The sequence below is a fragment of the Cladophialophora bantiana genome (assembly GCF_000835475.1).
Source record: "Cladophialophora bantiana CBS 173.52 unplaced genomic scaffold supercont1.4, whole genome shotgun sequence".
NCBI classification, from domain to species: domain Eukaryota; kingdom Fungi; phylum Ascomycota; class Eurotiomycetes; order Chaetothyriales; family Herpotrichiellaceae; genus Cladophialophora; species Cladophialophora bantiana.
The window spans coordinates 1,441,191-1,454,530 of NW_015971578.1; the positions used below are offsets into that span (position 1 = coordinate 1,441,191).

The 13,340-nt window shown below is 51.6% G+C and overlaps 5 protein-coding genes across 5 annotated transcripts; 2 read left to right on the forward strand and 3 right to left on the reverse strand.

Annotated features, from left to right (window-relative positions):
* Positions 1-468: 468 nt before the first annotated feature.
* Positions 469-2,550, forward strand: Z519_03297 (uncharacterized protein; the record flags this gene model as incomplete). The annotated part of the gene is made up of 1 exon (XM_016761048.1): positions 469-2,550. The coding sequence occupies one exon, from the start codon at positions 469-471 to the stop codon at positions 2,548-2,550; it is 2,082 nt and encodes a 693-aa protein (XP_016622898.1).
* Positions 2,551-3,703: 1,153 nt separating this feature from the next.
* On the reverse strand, positions 3,704-5,686 carry Z519_03298 (uncharacterized protein; the record flags this gene model as incomplete). Its single annotated transcript, XM_016761049.1, has 5 exons — positions 3,704-4,002; positions 4,102-4,363; positions 4,415-5,530; positions 5,586-5,611; positions 5,662-5,686. 5 exons carry the CDS (start codon positions 5,684-5,686, stop codon positions 3,704-3,706), a joined length of 1,728 nt encoding a protein of 575 aa, XP_016622899.1.
* A 3,049-nt stretch (positions 5,687-8,735) lies between these two features.
* On the forward strand, positions 8,736-9,086 carry Z519_03299 (uncharacterized protein; the record flags this gene model as incomplete). The annotated part of the gene is made up of 1 exon (XM_016761050.1): positions 8,736-9,086. One exon carries the CDS (start codon positions 8,736-8,738, stop codon positions 9,084-9,086), a length of 351 nt encoding a protein of 116 aa, XP_016622900.1.
* Positions 9,087-9,792: 706 nt separating this feature from the next.
* Positions 9,793-10,505, reverse strand: Z519_03300 (uncharacterized protein; the record flags this gene model as incomplete). Its single annotated transcript, XM_016761051.1, has 2 exons — positions 9,793-10,233; positions 10,479-10,505. The coding sequence occupies 2 exons, from the start codon at positions 10,503-10,505 to the stop codon at positions 9,793-9,795; spliced, it is 468 nt and encodes a 155-aa protein (XP_016622901.1).
* Positions 10,506-11,386: 881 nt separating this feature from the next.
* Z519_03301 (uncharacterized protein) lies at positions 11,387-13,025 on the reverse strand (the record flags this gene model as incomplete). The annotated part of the gene is made up of 5 exons (XM_016761052.1): positions 11,387-11,652; positions 11,752-12,050; positions 12,148-12,551; positions 12,635-12,820; positions 12,876-13,025. The coding sequence occupies 5 exons, from the start codon at positions 13,023-13,025 to the stop codon at positions 11,387-11,389; spliced, it is 1,305 nt and encodes a 434-aa protein (XP_016622902.1).
* Between the last annotated feature and the right edge of the window lie 315 nt (positions 13,026-13,340).

Below are 13,340 nucleotides of genomic sequence, written 5' to 3' on the forward strand. Positions count from 1 at the left end.
GCGAAGGAGAAATGACAGCGTCGAGCAGAAGGAAAAGAGAGCAGATTTCGGAAGTGAAGTTCTCGGTGACACGTTCTTCTCATGCAACTGTCGCAGGTGTGCAACAGGCATCAACGCCCATAGTTGGAGAATGCAGTCTCCACGTAGCGTACTGCATGCTGTACATACCTAAGTATTCTTACCAATTGCTATTGCAGACGGATGACATTGTTGCTCTAGACCTGGGTGGCGCGAAACTGCAGCCTTACCAACAATGAAATCATTGCAACTCAGCCTTGCCAAGGAATTTTTTGTTGCCAAAAACTGCCCCTCCAAATAATGAACCTTGTGAACCCAACCGCAGTCTACTTCCGTCGAGATCCCAAATCTCCGCTTAACTTTGACTCACGGCCTGCAACCCTACACTTTTTCTCCTCTTAAGAGCGCTTTCCCATTTTCATCAGTCAAAATTTTCAACCAATTTCAAGAATGGCGGGCAACTTTGATTCCTGGGAAGACGCGGCGGCGCAAGAGGAAGACCTTTCGAAGAAGACACAAAATATGAGCATAAATGCCAACACTTTCCGGCCTGGAGCCGCATCTTTTCAGCCTGGTGCTGCCACTTTCCAGCCGGGGCAGCCATACCAACAGAATGGCTACCAGAACTACGGGTACGGGCAACAGCAAGGCTACAACCAATACCCTCAATACGGCCAGCAATATAACCAATATCCTCAGTATCAGCAGCAACAAGGCTACAATCAAGGTTACAACAGCGGCCAATTCGCCGCTTACAATCAGACACCTGGCGGCTTTCAACCCAGACAAGGTGCCCCCATAAGCATTGCAAAGAGATCGGACACCCAACCTATCGCTGCCCCAACACCTCAACAGCCCCCACCTCCAGCAACTAAGGCTGAAGCAACTCCCGTTGCCCCTGCATCCAAACCACAACCAGCTACCGCAGCACCTCTAAAGGCGAAGGTCCTTTCGATTGGTGTCCCAACATCGGCATCTGCCTCCCCTAAGAAACCAGCCTCTCCGACCACCAAGGACGAGCCAACAACTCTTAAAGCTGAGGCCGGAGCCAAAGCTGCTGCGGTGAAAGCCGTTGAAAAGACTGGTGAAAAAGTGTCCGGAAAGACATCACCTGCCCCATCATCAGGAAAATCTTCTCCGACACCAGCGGATGCAAAAAAGCAACGAAATGCGGATGAAGTCGCGGAATCACAAACGGCTGATGTGGACGCATCAGTCCTGGAAGAGATGTATGGGAAAGAACACGTCAACGTCATTTTTATCGGCCACGTTGATGCTGGAAAATCCACACTGGGTGGCCAGGTCCTTATTCAAACGGGCATGGTTGATGAACGCACACTGGAGAAATATAAGCGAGACGCTAAAGACGCTGGGCGAGAAACCTGGTACATTTCTTGGGTATTGGATTTGAACAAAGAAGAAAGAGCCAAGGGAAAGACAGTTGAAGTTGGCCGGGGCTTCTTCGAAACAGAGAAACGGAGATACACCATCCTTGACGCGCCGGGCCACAAAACATATGTGCCGAATATGCTGAGCGGTGCAGCTCAAGCAGACGTTGCAATCCTGGTTATATCTGCTCGAAAGGGTGAATTCGAGACCGGGTTTGAAAAGGGTGGACAAACCCAAGAGCATGCCATGCTGATCAAGACCACCGGTGCCAAAGAGCTGGTCGTCGTGGTGAACAAAATGGACGACCCTACAGTGGAATGGTCCAAGGAACGGTACGACGAGATTGTGGGCAAGCTGAAACCATACCTAAAAAAAAGGATCGGCTTAGACTCTACCTTCATGCCCATCTCCGCTCAAACGGGAATCAATGTCAAGGACCGCATTCCCCCTGACGTCGCAAAGTGGTACAATGGCCCCTCCCTCCTGGAATTCTTGGACGGCATGGCAAAGATTCAGCGCAACATCAATGCTCCCTTCATGATGCCCATTGGCGCCAAATATAGAGACATGGGCACCATGATCGAAGGCCGCATCGAAGCCGGCGTGATTCAAAAGACTTCCACCTACATCATGATGCCGAACCGCGAGGAGGTTGGCATTTCAGCCCTCTATGGTGAGACGGAAGATGAAATCCCCTACGCCACCTGCGGTGAACAAGTGCGCATCCGCTTGCGAGGAATTGAGGAAGAAGACATTCAGCCTGGCTTCGTGCTCTGCTCACCCAAACGCCTCGTTCACTGCGTCAAGGAGTTTGAAGCACAGATCAACATCGTAGAATTGAAATCCATCCTTTCTGCAGGGTTTAACTGCGTCTTGCACGTACATGCCGCCACGGAAGAAGTAACTTTTGCAGCGTTGCTTCACAAACTCGAACCGAAGACTGGACGCAAGAGTAAGAAACCGCCTCCATTTGCCGCAAAAGGACAGAATATCATTGCAAGGTTACAGGTCACAAGCGGTGGAGGCAAGATTTGTGTCGAGAGATTCGAGGATTATCCCCAATTAGGACGGTTTACACTCAGAGACCAAGGCCAGACCATCGCTGTGGGGAAGATCACCAAGTTGATTTTCGATGATGACTGAATGAACAAATTTGTGCAAGGAGTCAAATCCCGGGGTATTTGTCGTCCTTTGTGTACAGCGGGTGGTCAGGAATAGACCCGGCAAACATGAAGCACGAGAGGCAAGAAAAATGCCACGTGAATCAGAGACATCTCATGAACATCAAGATGGACCCGGGTGAGACACGGAGTGCATGACAGGACAGCTAGAAATGATTGCATCAACAGGTGAACAGCTGTTACAGCCGAGCAGACTGGGTTTGAGGTGGTCGGGACGAGGCAGGCATAAGGAAATGGCTCCTACTCTTTGTGCGCGAGCTGGATGAAATAAACATGATTGAGACACTGTCACTTCACCCAAAGAGCAAAATACAAGGAAGTAAGATGTCCCAATGCATTGCAACGCGCTTTGATTGTCAGGTCGGTGGCTGCGCTCCGTAACGATATCTCATCCGCATTGTAGATTCGCATCTAATAACAAGTAGGTACGCCATGCGACTTGCAATACAGTCCACGTTGTCATGTTCAAGTTCAAGCAGGCCCGCAGCGGCCATCCATGTATACACAACAAGCATGAAGGACTGTTTTTTTGTCTCGGATCTAAAAGTACAGTTTCCGCGGGGGGGGGGGGGGAAGGGGGGAAGAGATCAGACCCGACCGATCCAACTCGATCCAGTCAATAATACCCAGGTTCTGTTTTCAAGGCCCTGCGACGCACACAGCAACTTTTGAGTCCTTCCTTCCTTCCCATGATTCCAGGGTGCCAAGGCAGCGTCAAAAAGAGATGTGGGAAAAATAAATATGGTTCCTGAATCCTGTCCTGTCCTGTCCTGTCCTGTCCTGTCACCTGTGTCTGTTTGAACAAAGGTCAAATTTCTACCTCGGCGGCAACTCTCCAGTGCTCGTAGGCGACACAGGCGAGACGCTTGAAGACCATTCAACGGTGCTATCAGCGACAGTATCTCAGGGCCAGGTGCTAGATCATCATATCCATCAGTAGTCCCAACGACTACTTGAAGGCTGATGAGACCAGGCGCTGTTGGGACTGCAGTCACGGCGCCGTAACACTCTACCAATCGTGGAAGAAGATCGCAAGCGGACGGATTGAAGAGTATTTTTGCGATTGGATCATTTTGAGTCAGGAATGGGAGGGTCACCAGGCATTTACATCGAAACTAGCCTGTAGATTCATAGGTTGTTAGTGCTCGAGTCTTCTCCTTCTGAAAGTGCTGAGAACGGATTGCACACATAACGGAACGTACCTCATCGAAATAAGTCGTCACAACAGTCCTGTCAGCAAACTTGCGTCCCGCAAGGGCTTGCAACGCCTTCTTCGCAGATTCAGGTTCCTCATACTTGATGAAGATCTTGCCCACGCCAGCGGACTGCCGACTTCCCATAGATGGGCGAGGAATCTTCATACCTAGGATCTTGCCGTACTTTTGGCATTCTTCCATTACATCTTCGCAGATTTCTGCCACGCCGGAAGGGCTTGGTTAGCATTTGACACCCGAAGCAGAAAGGGGGAAACGGAAGGGGTAGGAGAGGGCATGTCCCTTCCTTCCCTCCTTACCTTCATAATCATCATTATCGATAAGTTCCTCCGGTGTCACCATGTTCAGTAGTTGTAGGACACGCCCGTCTTCCAAGTTTTCAGCCGTGGTTCCGGCGAACATAGACATGGCGTTAACGCCCATCTCAAGCCCAGCGGCTTGTGTGTATCCAATACTCGCACGGGTGACTTTAATAGCATTGCCCGCTAGATCCATGCCATTGAGACCTTCAATTGCAACGGCAGCGACGGATGGGTCTGCATATTCACAGAAAGCGATGCCCTATTGAGCGGTTAGAAAGTTGCATCGTAGGCCGGGGCCAATGTGACTTACCCTTGATTCCGATGCATCTCTGTCCCGCACCAGAACAAAGGCTCTTAGTTCTCCAAATGCTTTTAGCAACTCAATGACCTGGTCGTCTGTCAAAAAGGGCGGCAGATTTGTGATGGCTAGTTTGTTTGCTGTGTCGGGAACCTCAGTAGATATCTCGCCATCTGTATATGCATCCTCATCTGCAGATGGAACAATATAATCCTTGGGTCGTCGAATTTCCAACCCCTTGGGAGGTGCAGCCCCATTGCCGTTCATCTCAGAATGATGCTCCTCCATTGTGATTCCATCCATGGCCAACGCCACTGTCGCATCGGAGGGCTGCTTAAATTCCACCAGTGCGAAGCTCCTATCTTCGGCGATGTTTGCCTGTGTACAAGGATCACTGCTCTTGGTGACATTCAGACCATTGAGCTGGAGATTGAAGAAAGCTACCAGGCTCTCCTCGGTGACGGACGCCGGAAGGTTGTGGACGAACAATCGCCTTGACTGACGCGCATTAGACGGCCTTAGCGCGGTAGCATTCGCGCCGCCCGATGGTTGATTCATGAAGGCTTGTAACCGACTCGGATCCATCTGTTGTTGTCGCGGGGCGCCTGGCAATGGAAACATGCCCGACATCTTTGCTTGCTCTGCGGTGACATTCTCGTAACCGGGTGGTTTGATATCCCACTGCGTCATTCTCCTCTTGCGCTCCAATATCGGAACGACATCTGTGAGGTCGGGAGTGGGTTCCCTCTTCTTGGGAGGAGGACTGTTCTTCCGGCCTCGAGCTTGAGCAGCGAATTCATCGCGGTCCTCTCGCCCGCTCCGATCACGATCACGATCACGGTTGGCCCCCCGTCGGTCATCGAACAAGTCGCGATCCCTCCTGGGCGGCCTGTCGTCGTCACGACGTCTTGGGCCCCTGTCTCTGTCCCAATCCCGATCGTCTCGCCTCGATCCGTGCCTGTCCTCTCTTTCGCGCGCCCGATAGTCTCGACTCGAAGAATAGGAGTCCGCTTCGTAGTCACGTCGCGATGAACGGTGATGTGGAGATCTTGATCGTCTTCGCTCGCCTCGATCTCGATTTCGGTCCCGGTCGCGGTCTCTGCGCTCATCTCGTTCGTATCTGGAGGTCTAAAACAATGTCAGTTGCCACCGTTGCAAGACACCAAGATTCAGGATGACGTACGTGATGCTCTCTAGAGCGCCCGGGGTCTGAAGAGGTCAGCAAGCGTTGAGAGAAAACGCAGGGGGGGTAAAGGCACCTCTTGGGTAGTTGTCCCCGTTCATAGTCGCGACACAAGACGGAGTCCTGGTGTAAATCGTTACAGACACAGCCAAACGTGCAAAACAGTATTGGATCAATGAGCGCTGAGACTGGCTTAACAATGGCTCAGATCATGTGTCAACAACACACACGATGAAGTGGTTCAACTGTCGCAGCGCAGGAAAAGTGCAGCTGCACAAAGCCTCGTTTCGCGGCTCGGGCGACCTGCAACTTTTTCGACGGCGACCACATCAGGTCACGCCAGGCTCGAAGCGGAGTTTTACTGTCGCTGCTTTTAGCACCGATGGTGCCAAGCAGGTAGGAGCACTTGGGGGGGGGGGGGGTTGCCAAGATAAGTCTACTTTAGGTAAGTTAATGCAGGGGCGACCAAATGTGACAAACAGTGCAAACACCACAAGTATGGGATCGAGATTTGGTTGTTCTTCTACAGTTGTACATCGACACACCTAAGATCGGCCGTTATAGGAACCGACCTGTTAATTTGATGTGATGTACTTATGACGGTCAAACGAGCCTGTATGTGCTTCTTTTCGTATTCCACTTGGAACAGCATACTCCGGTTACTGTTACTTATCTGCTCTCGGATGCCATTATGGCTTTGTTCCATCAACTGCCTGATATGCGGCGGAGCCCTTTTGAGAACCGCTTCAGTGTATTCTAGACACTCCCGAAGCAACATCGCCACCCGCCCGTCTTCTCATCTCAACAATGCAAACCCCCCTCGCCGTGTCATGGTGTCAAAGTCAGCCAATTGTGGATCTCCAAGTGGCCGAGTTGAGTAAGTGTGCTGATCGAGAGGGTTCTCTATATGGTCGAGCCCTGTGACTGGCGCTGCACCCTTCCCATATTAAGTGACGCTGACGACTAGTGAGTCGCACTTGTATTAATATACCGAAATGGTTTCATTTTATTCATACGGACATACTCCCGGAACGTGGCCCTTTGGCACCCGCTGCTAAGCCGGTGCATTGGAGTGAGGGTGACTACGAACTCGGCATCAGCCACTGTTTTTTCTACATCGCACCTGACGTTGCCTCGACGGCTGATTCTGGGAGCAGTAATTGGTAAACATCTTGTCGAGAGAGTTGGTACCCGGCGCTTAACTTCTGCTTTGCCTCACCTCCATACCTACGGTTGCCTGCTAGCGCTCCACCAGGAGTATCCATAAAGGCGAGCTGGCTACCGCGTCGTTCATTGTATAGAACGCAGAGCACTGATTTATATGGCGCGGTACACTTAGAAACTAGGGATTTTGGCTAATCCACGACCAACGACATACCCTAATTAGTGGTCAAAACAATCAGCTGGATGGTTTCATTGATCATCGTACTGTTCACGTGACAATCTTTCTATCAATAACTCTGAAGATGCCTGTACAAGGTCGCTGAAGCCGATAAACTGAACTCGAAAATGTCAATGCTTAGGCTCTCCAATGCTTCGACTCATCAAGAACATCCGCAAGTCCCTGATTACCAACCACCGGCAAATGATTTCTGTTTGGTGTGCCGGAGCATCATGGAGCGAAGTGATACGCTTGCTCTGATCATTGACAAAAATATGACAGCACAGCAGAACTTAAGCGTGAGCGATGGGATCACCACTCCGACCTAGGTGAGCTTATTAAATCTGTCCTTAATGGCTGCCATATTTGCTCTCTCCTATATGCATCATGTTGCTCTGAAGTTTTCGAGCCTTCAGGCTGCTTGCCTCAGGGACAACTCGCCTTGAAAATTGTGCCGATCCGCCTCGACATGGGCTCGGAAACATATACCGGCAGCGCAAAGCCTGTCTTCTAGTTTCGACTAGGGTTGGAGTCCAGCCTCCCCAGGTGGAGAGGAAGGTTAACGACTCTCAGTTCCGTGAGAAACACTTGCTCATTTTGGTACACCGTTTCTGAGCAACTCTGCGGTGAGAGCTGCTCCTGGCACAGAATACGCAACGAGTGTGTGAGGACGTCATCGACAGTCTCCGAAGCGACTTTAGAGCTTGCGAGATCCTGGTTGGCAACCTGCATCGCGCAACATTCGTTGTGTTCCAGCTCAATCGATGATGGACGCCCAAAACGATTGCTTGCCCTTTCTGGAAATCCAGAGGCACCAAGCCTTCATCTTGTGGAGGTAGGGCCTGTCGCTGGCTCTCCGGAACCTTACCTGACACTCTCACACTGCTGGGGAACAGAGCCCATCTTTAACCTTGAAGCGGCCAACTAACATGCTTTCATGAAAGACACTCCCTTCGGTTCGTTGTCTCGAACTTTTCAAGACGCGGTACGGATCACACGACGTCTCGGATACAGCAGGCGATGGACCGACGCACTGTGTATCATCCAAGGTGATTCGGGGGACGTCGAAGCGAAAATCCGGAGCATGGGGTACATTTACGGTGGAAGCATCTGTATTATCGCCGCCTTGAGCTCGGCCAACGGTGCCGACGGCTGTTTTGCAGCGCGAATACCGCTCGCTCGAGTCCCCTGCCGACTACAAACAAAGAGCGGACACGACTTTGTTTTGGCTTGCGAAGACGTGGCGATGTATACTCGGAATGTATCACCAACGCAAGGGACAATGATTTTTGAGCATGGAGCATCTCATGATGACAGTCAAATACCGAGTCTACATCGGAGAGCTTAGGTTGTGCAAGAGCGTGTATTGTCTCCAAGGACGCGCTCTATTTTAGCAAGATTGGGTATCCACTGGGAGTGCTGTGAATCAATCCTTTCCGATGCAGATCCGCATGCTGGACGGGGCGTTTATGAGCGGAGCAAGTTGAAAATGAGCATGAGCTATATGATTGGAAGAAGATCCAAGACTATCTTTGCTGCCTCTTCGCCAAATGCAAATCATGCCATACGAGGCGATCCTGACGAGCATACCGCGGGAACTGTCAATGGTATCTGGCGAGAGTATCTCCTGGTGGACCTGCTATGGACATCTGCTGGCCGCTCGACGCGAACAGACGAATACAGAACGCACCCAAAGTCAGAGAGATTAGACAACAGACAGCCGACTTGGCCGTGGCTCTCAGTGGATGCCGGTGTCGTATTTGGTCCTCATGATCCTGACAAAATCGAGTTTACAGCGAAGATATTATCGGCTGAGATCAGTTGCTTCTGGAAATGAGCTGCATCTGACTATTGAGTCGCCGGTGTTCAGATGTGAGATTGCCGATGGGCCACTCGGACCCAAGTTGTCGAGCCCGGAGCTCTTCGAGGACAGCAATACCCATACACAGACGGAATTGGATTGGATTGGGCTTCTTAATTACCAATTCGACTTCAGGATGAATGTTGCACAGACACCTGAGGTGTGGGCTTTACCATTGACACAAACAGGAAACCATGAGTCTGCTTCAGGGAATGTCCCTGGCTTTCTGAGACAGAAGGTGGGCTCTGGTGATATTTAACAACACAGTTTGACATGGTTGATAATTGTGCCAGACCCAGTCGATGGTTCGCAATGGTCTAGAATTGGGACGTTTTCGTATCGGTTTCGGTTTTTAACTTCGAGGTCGATCGCGTCACCGAAGTTCTTGCGAAAAGAACGAGAGTCGACGTCTCCTAAACATCTTTTCTGTCTAGACATATCCACTGGCTTGGTCACGGCTCACATCAAATAGCGACATTTAGGTCTGGAAGCGCAAATGGACTTTGGTGAGGTTAAGATTTGGTGCTCTTATGGCCGTATACAGACACAGAACGGCAGATCCATCTCTCCACATAGTCTGTCCCAGGGAAACGGCAGGGCGTGAAAGGGAAGGATCAATGCAACACTTCGGAATATGCCTGCTCATGAAGGATTGAACTGAATGCACTCGGATTGCGAAGGTCATCCAACTGCAGGATGGGCGTCGTCTGGGTCCTTTCATCACAGCGTGGCCAACGGACAAACAAAGAACAAACAGCAAGAGGATTTGCCTAACACAAGCCTGTGGCACAGCTCCTGAGAACGCCTTTTCTTTTCCCTGGCCCTGGACATGACGTCCGTCATCACCTTTCCGCTGAGTTGGAGGGACAGCAGCTGGATTTGATGTGCTTTGACCTTTTCAGCCTCGTTGCGTCCATCCATCTATTCAACTATAAGCCCTCTCTCCCCCTTAGCGCATATAAATCTCAATACGGCGTCGTCGACGGGTTATGGCCACCCCTCCGGATCTGTTCCCTCGCGATGGCGATGTGTTCTTCGAGGGTCTTCTTGCGCGGGGCGCCGTCTTCGCCGATGAGCTGTGCCTGGTGGCCCATGTCGACGTGGATTTCGTCTCGCTCGGCCCGCTCGTTGTCCATGATGTTCATGTCCTGCTCCACGCCCTTCTTGTAGTGCCGCGGGAACCACCAGCAGATGAAGACGAACATGGCGACTGACAGGGCGGCCAGGACCGCTACGGGTACGACGACGGCGTTGCTGACCATTCTTTCTTTCTTATTTTGATGTTTCACCTTTATTTCTGGTTGGATTTGGTTTGGTGTCCGGGAGGTCGCAGATGGAACAAATCTTGGTTTGTTAGCCGGTAGTGGTAGGGTCTTTCTTTTGAACAAGGGTTGATGAAGGAAGCGCTAACAAAGCAGGTTCAGTCCGGACAACGATGATGGCTAATGATAATGATGTAACAGCGCACCCTCGGGCCTCTAAAAAAGAATCCAAAGAATAGCAAATCGTGAACAAGATCGTGGGCAAAAGAGGCGAGCGCTTTGATATGTATAAGCAACGACAAGCTTTTCCAATCAAGATGCAGGAGAATGGACGGAATGGATAGAAAAATCGTCCGACCGACCGTTAACTCTTTAGACTTCCTACATACGAATGTTGTTGCATCCTGGCGAAACATGGGCCAGCTTTCTCTAGAATACGACGCTGAGAAAACACGCCCGCGCCCCTCCTCCATCCACCCCCCAGAAGCCCGGGCCGGTATGCTGCCCGCTGCCCGCAATTGGCGAGTGATGGGCGATGGAGGGGTCCCACGAGACGCCTAGAACGGCTAGTAGGCCTAGTGAGGCTCCATAAAGGGCAGGCCATGCATGAGGTTGCTCCACTGGGAGTTTCCCTGGGCGGGTTAGCTATGCCCAGAGTATGGAGTACCTATGTGACAACTGTAGCTCGTACATAAGTGTACCTCGTTCATACTACGTAGCACGCGCCTGCACGCGCCTCGGTTGATCCGAGTCGTTTGGCTCGCTTTGGACTCCGTTGATGGGTAGGATGGAATTGCTGCAATACCCAACCTCCCGAACCAGGTCAGCTCATCACATCATCACCTCATCACCTCGCCCACCCTCGTCTTTGCGAGTCGAGATCTCTGCATTCCCGGGTTTCCGCGCCCCTCCCCCCTTTCCACCCCTGGTCTTGTGGGTACGGGGTATGGTGGATGGTACGAATACGACGAGCATCGATGGACCATCTCGTCCTCCTTCACCTCCTCATACGTAGGCACCAAGTCCCGAATCATGTACGATAAGTACACTAAATAACGGACAAACTGACTGACTGATAACTAATTGAACCATCCCTTACGATGGCTGCAGGGTTCGCATTTCGGGATAAAGGTCCACTACGAGCCTTGGCCGAGGAGGCAAGAAGACGAACCTAGCCATACACCCCTTCCCACCTTTCCAATTTGCCCTCGTCGACCCGGAGTAGAAGGGGAAAACGTAATACCGTCTACTCAATAAAAGCATGTATCCGGCCAAGTCCCTTTTTCCTTTTTCTTCGTTACAACATGGCAGATCCAAAGCCAAAGTACAAGACCAGGAGAGCGCACGCCAAATAAACAGGACCGCGAAGACTGGCGGCCGAGTTGGATGAGGAAGAACTTCCACTACCACTGCCGCTGCCACTGGAACTCCCATTGCCATTGCCAGTGCCCGAGTCGGACCCAGAAGAACCAGATGACGAATTAGAAGCGGACGCTTTCAGGGTGGCCAGTCCAATCGTCCCGTCGTCGAGATTATGATCAATGTATTTGCCCTGGAAGAACGCTAGAGAAAGCAGGCGAGAAAAATGAGCGAGTTAGCATTTCCACAACCACACTAACACGCACAAATCGAGGGAGAGATGGATGGGCGAGTGATACGTACATTGGCCCAGCACCCACAGTCCCGGCAAGTCCGCAAAATCCTGCCCCACCAGCGCGACAGTGCAGTTCGGATTTGACGCGTCTGTCGAAGGAACCAGCAGACTTGCGATCGGGACGTCAAAGGTCCGCGCTTTGACACTCTGCTCCGCGGCAGTCACGTTGCTGGACGGAAAGCGGAAACCAACCGTGGCGTTTGTCGAGCAGGATACTTGTGCTGTCAACAGAGGCTCGTCAAACGTCCCGTACAAGGAAACGACGGCGCCGAGCGAGTTGAAGATCTTGGTCACGGCGTCGGTTGGGCTAGGAAAGAGCATGGCAAGTCAGTAGGAAACGTGTTATAGGGGCTTGGAGAAGGAGGGATGGAAGGAAAGATGGCAGTGATAAAGTAAGAACCTACCCCACGATCGCGGTGCTGCCGCTGTCGAATTCAATAATCGCATCCTTCTCCAGTGTCTGCCCTCCCACGACAACATCGCCGTACGTGAACCATTCCTCGGCGATCGGCGTCTTGGTCAAGTCACCATCAAACAGATCACTGTCGAGGGTGCCAACGACCAACGACCCGGAATTGGCGTCGTTCAGCGCGAGCCCGAACCGGCACTCTTCCACGAGGCTGTTAGCGCATAGGTTGTGGAACCAAGAGGTGGCATTGTCGGCGGCGAAGCGCTGGGCGCCGAACCCGATGATGCCGTCGTGGGGGTAGTTCGTCGATGACTGGGACTCGTTGGCAACGCCGAGGGTTTGGTTTTCGACTGTGAGACCGGCAAGGGTCACTGTGTCTTGGTAGAGCGTGCCGTTGATCTACGGATGCGAACATCAGCTATGAGCTTGCCGTGCCACTAGCTGGCGGTTGGGGCGGATTGGGAAGGGATGACAGCCCTTACAAATGCTGACCCGGTCCCGTTGCTCTGGGCGGTCCCATAAGCGACGGCAAAAGGCTCTTTCGTGTCCACAGAGTCTTTGGATGGTTTGTATAATCCCATGTTGAGTACTATGTTTGTTGAGCCCGTGTCGACGAGTAGATTCATGCTGGATCCGTCTCCGACCGTCACATTGGTGAACCAAAAGTCCTGTATTTTATATCAGCGAGATCAATACATTCTGCCTTTCCTCGAAATCGGTTACACGGTCCGAGCTGAGCGGCTGGGTAGCCTTCTTTGAGTCTCGCTTCGAGGCGGTGCTGGGTGCGTTGTTTGTCGACGCGCAGAAGGTAACAGTAAGCATAGAAAGAAGGAATGCGGGCACCAGTCCTCGTCTGGATGTCTGAAAGTCCATTGTCCTGGGTAGGAAGTTTCCTCGCTCAAGCTGGAATTCAGAAGGCTGAATTATTGAGATGCCTCAGACTTGCGTCTGTTATATATAAAAAAAAGAGGGATGTCGAGAGAGAGGGAAAAAGGGAGTCTGTGGGTGACTTGGTCTGTGTACCTCGTACCCCGAAAAGAATGCACGGGATGTTCCTATATCGAAGCTGAAAGTAAAACGAAGGGAGGAAGATGGACAGCAAAAGAATGAAGCCTGGAGAAAAATCGCCCTGCGTTTGCTGCGAGATGGCGGCTTCTAATCTACGTTTTCCCCATCGGTACATATGGG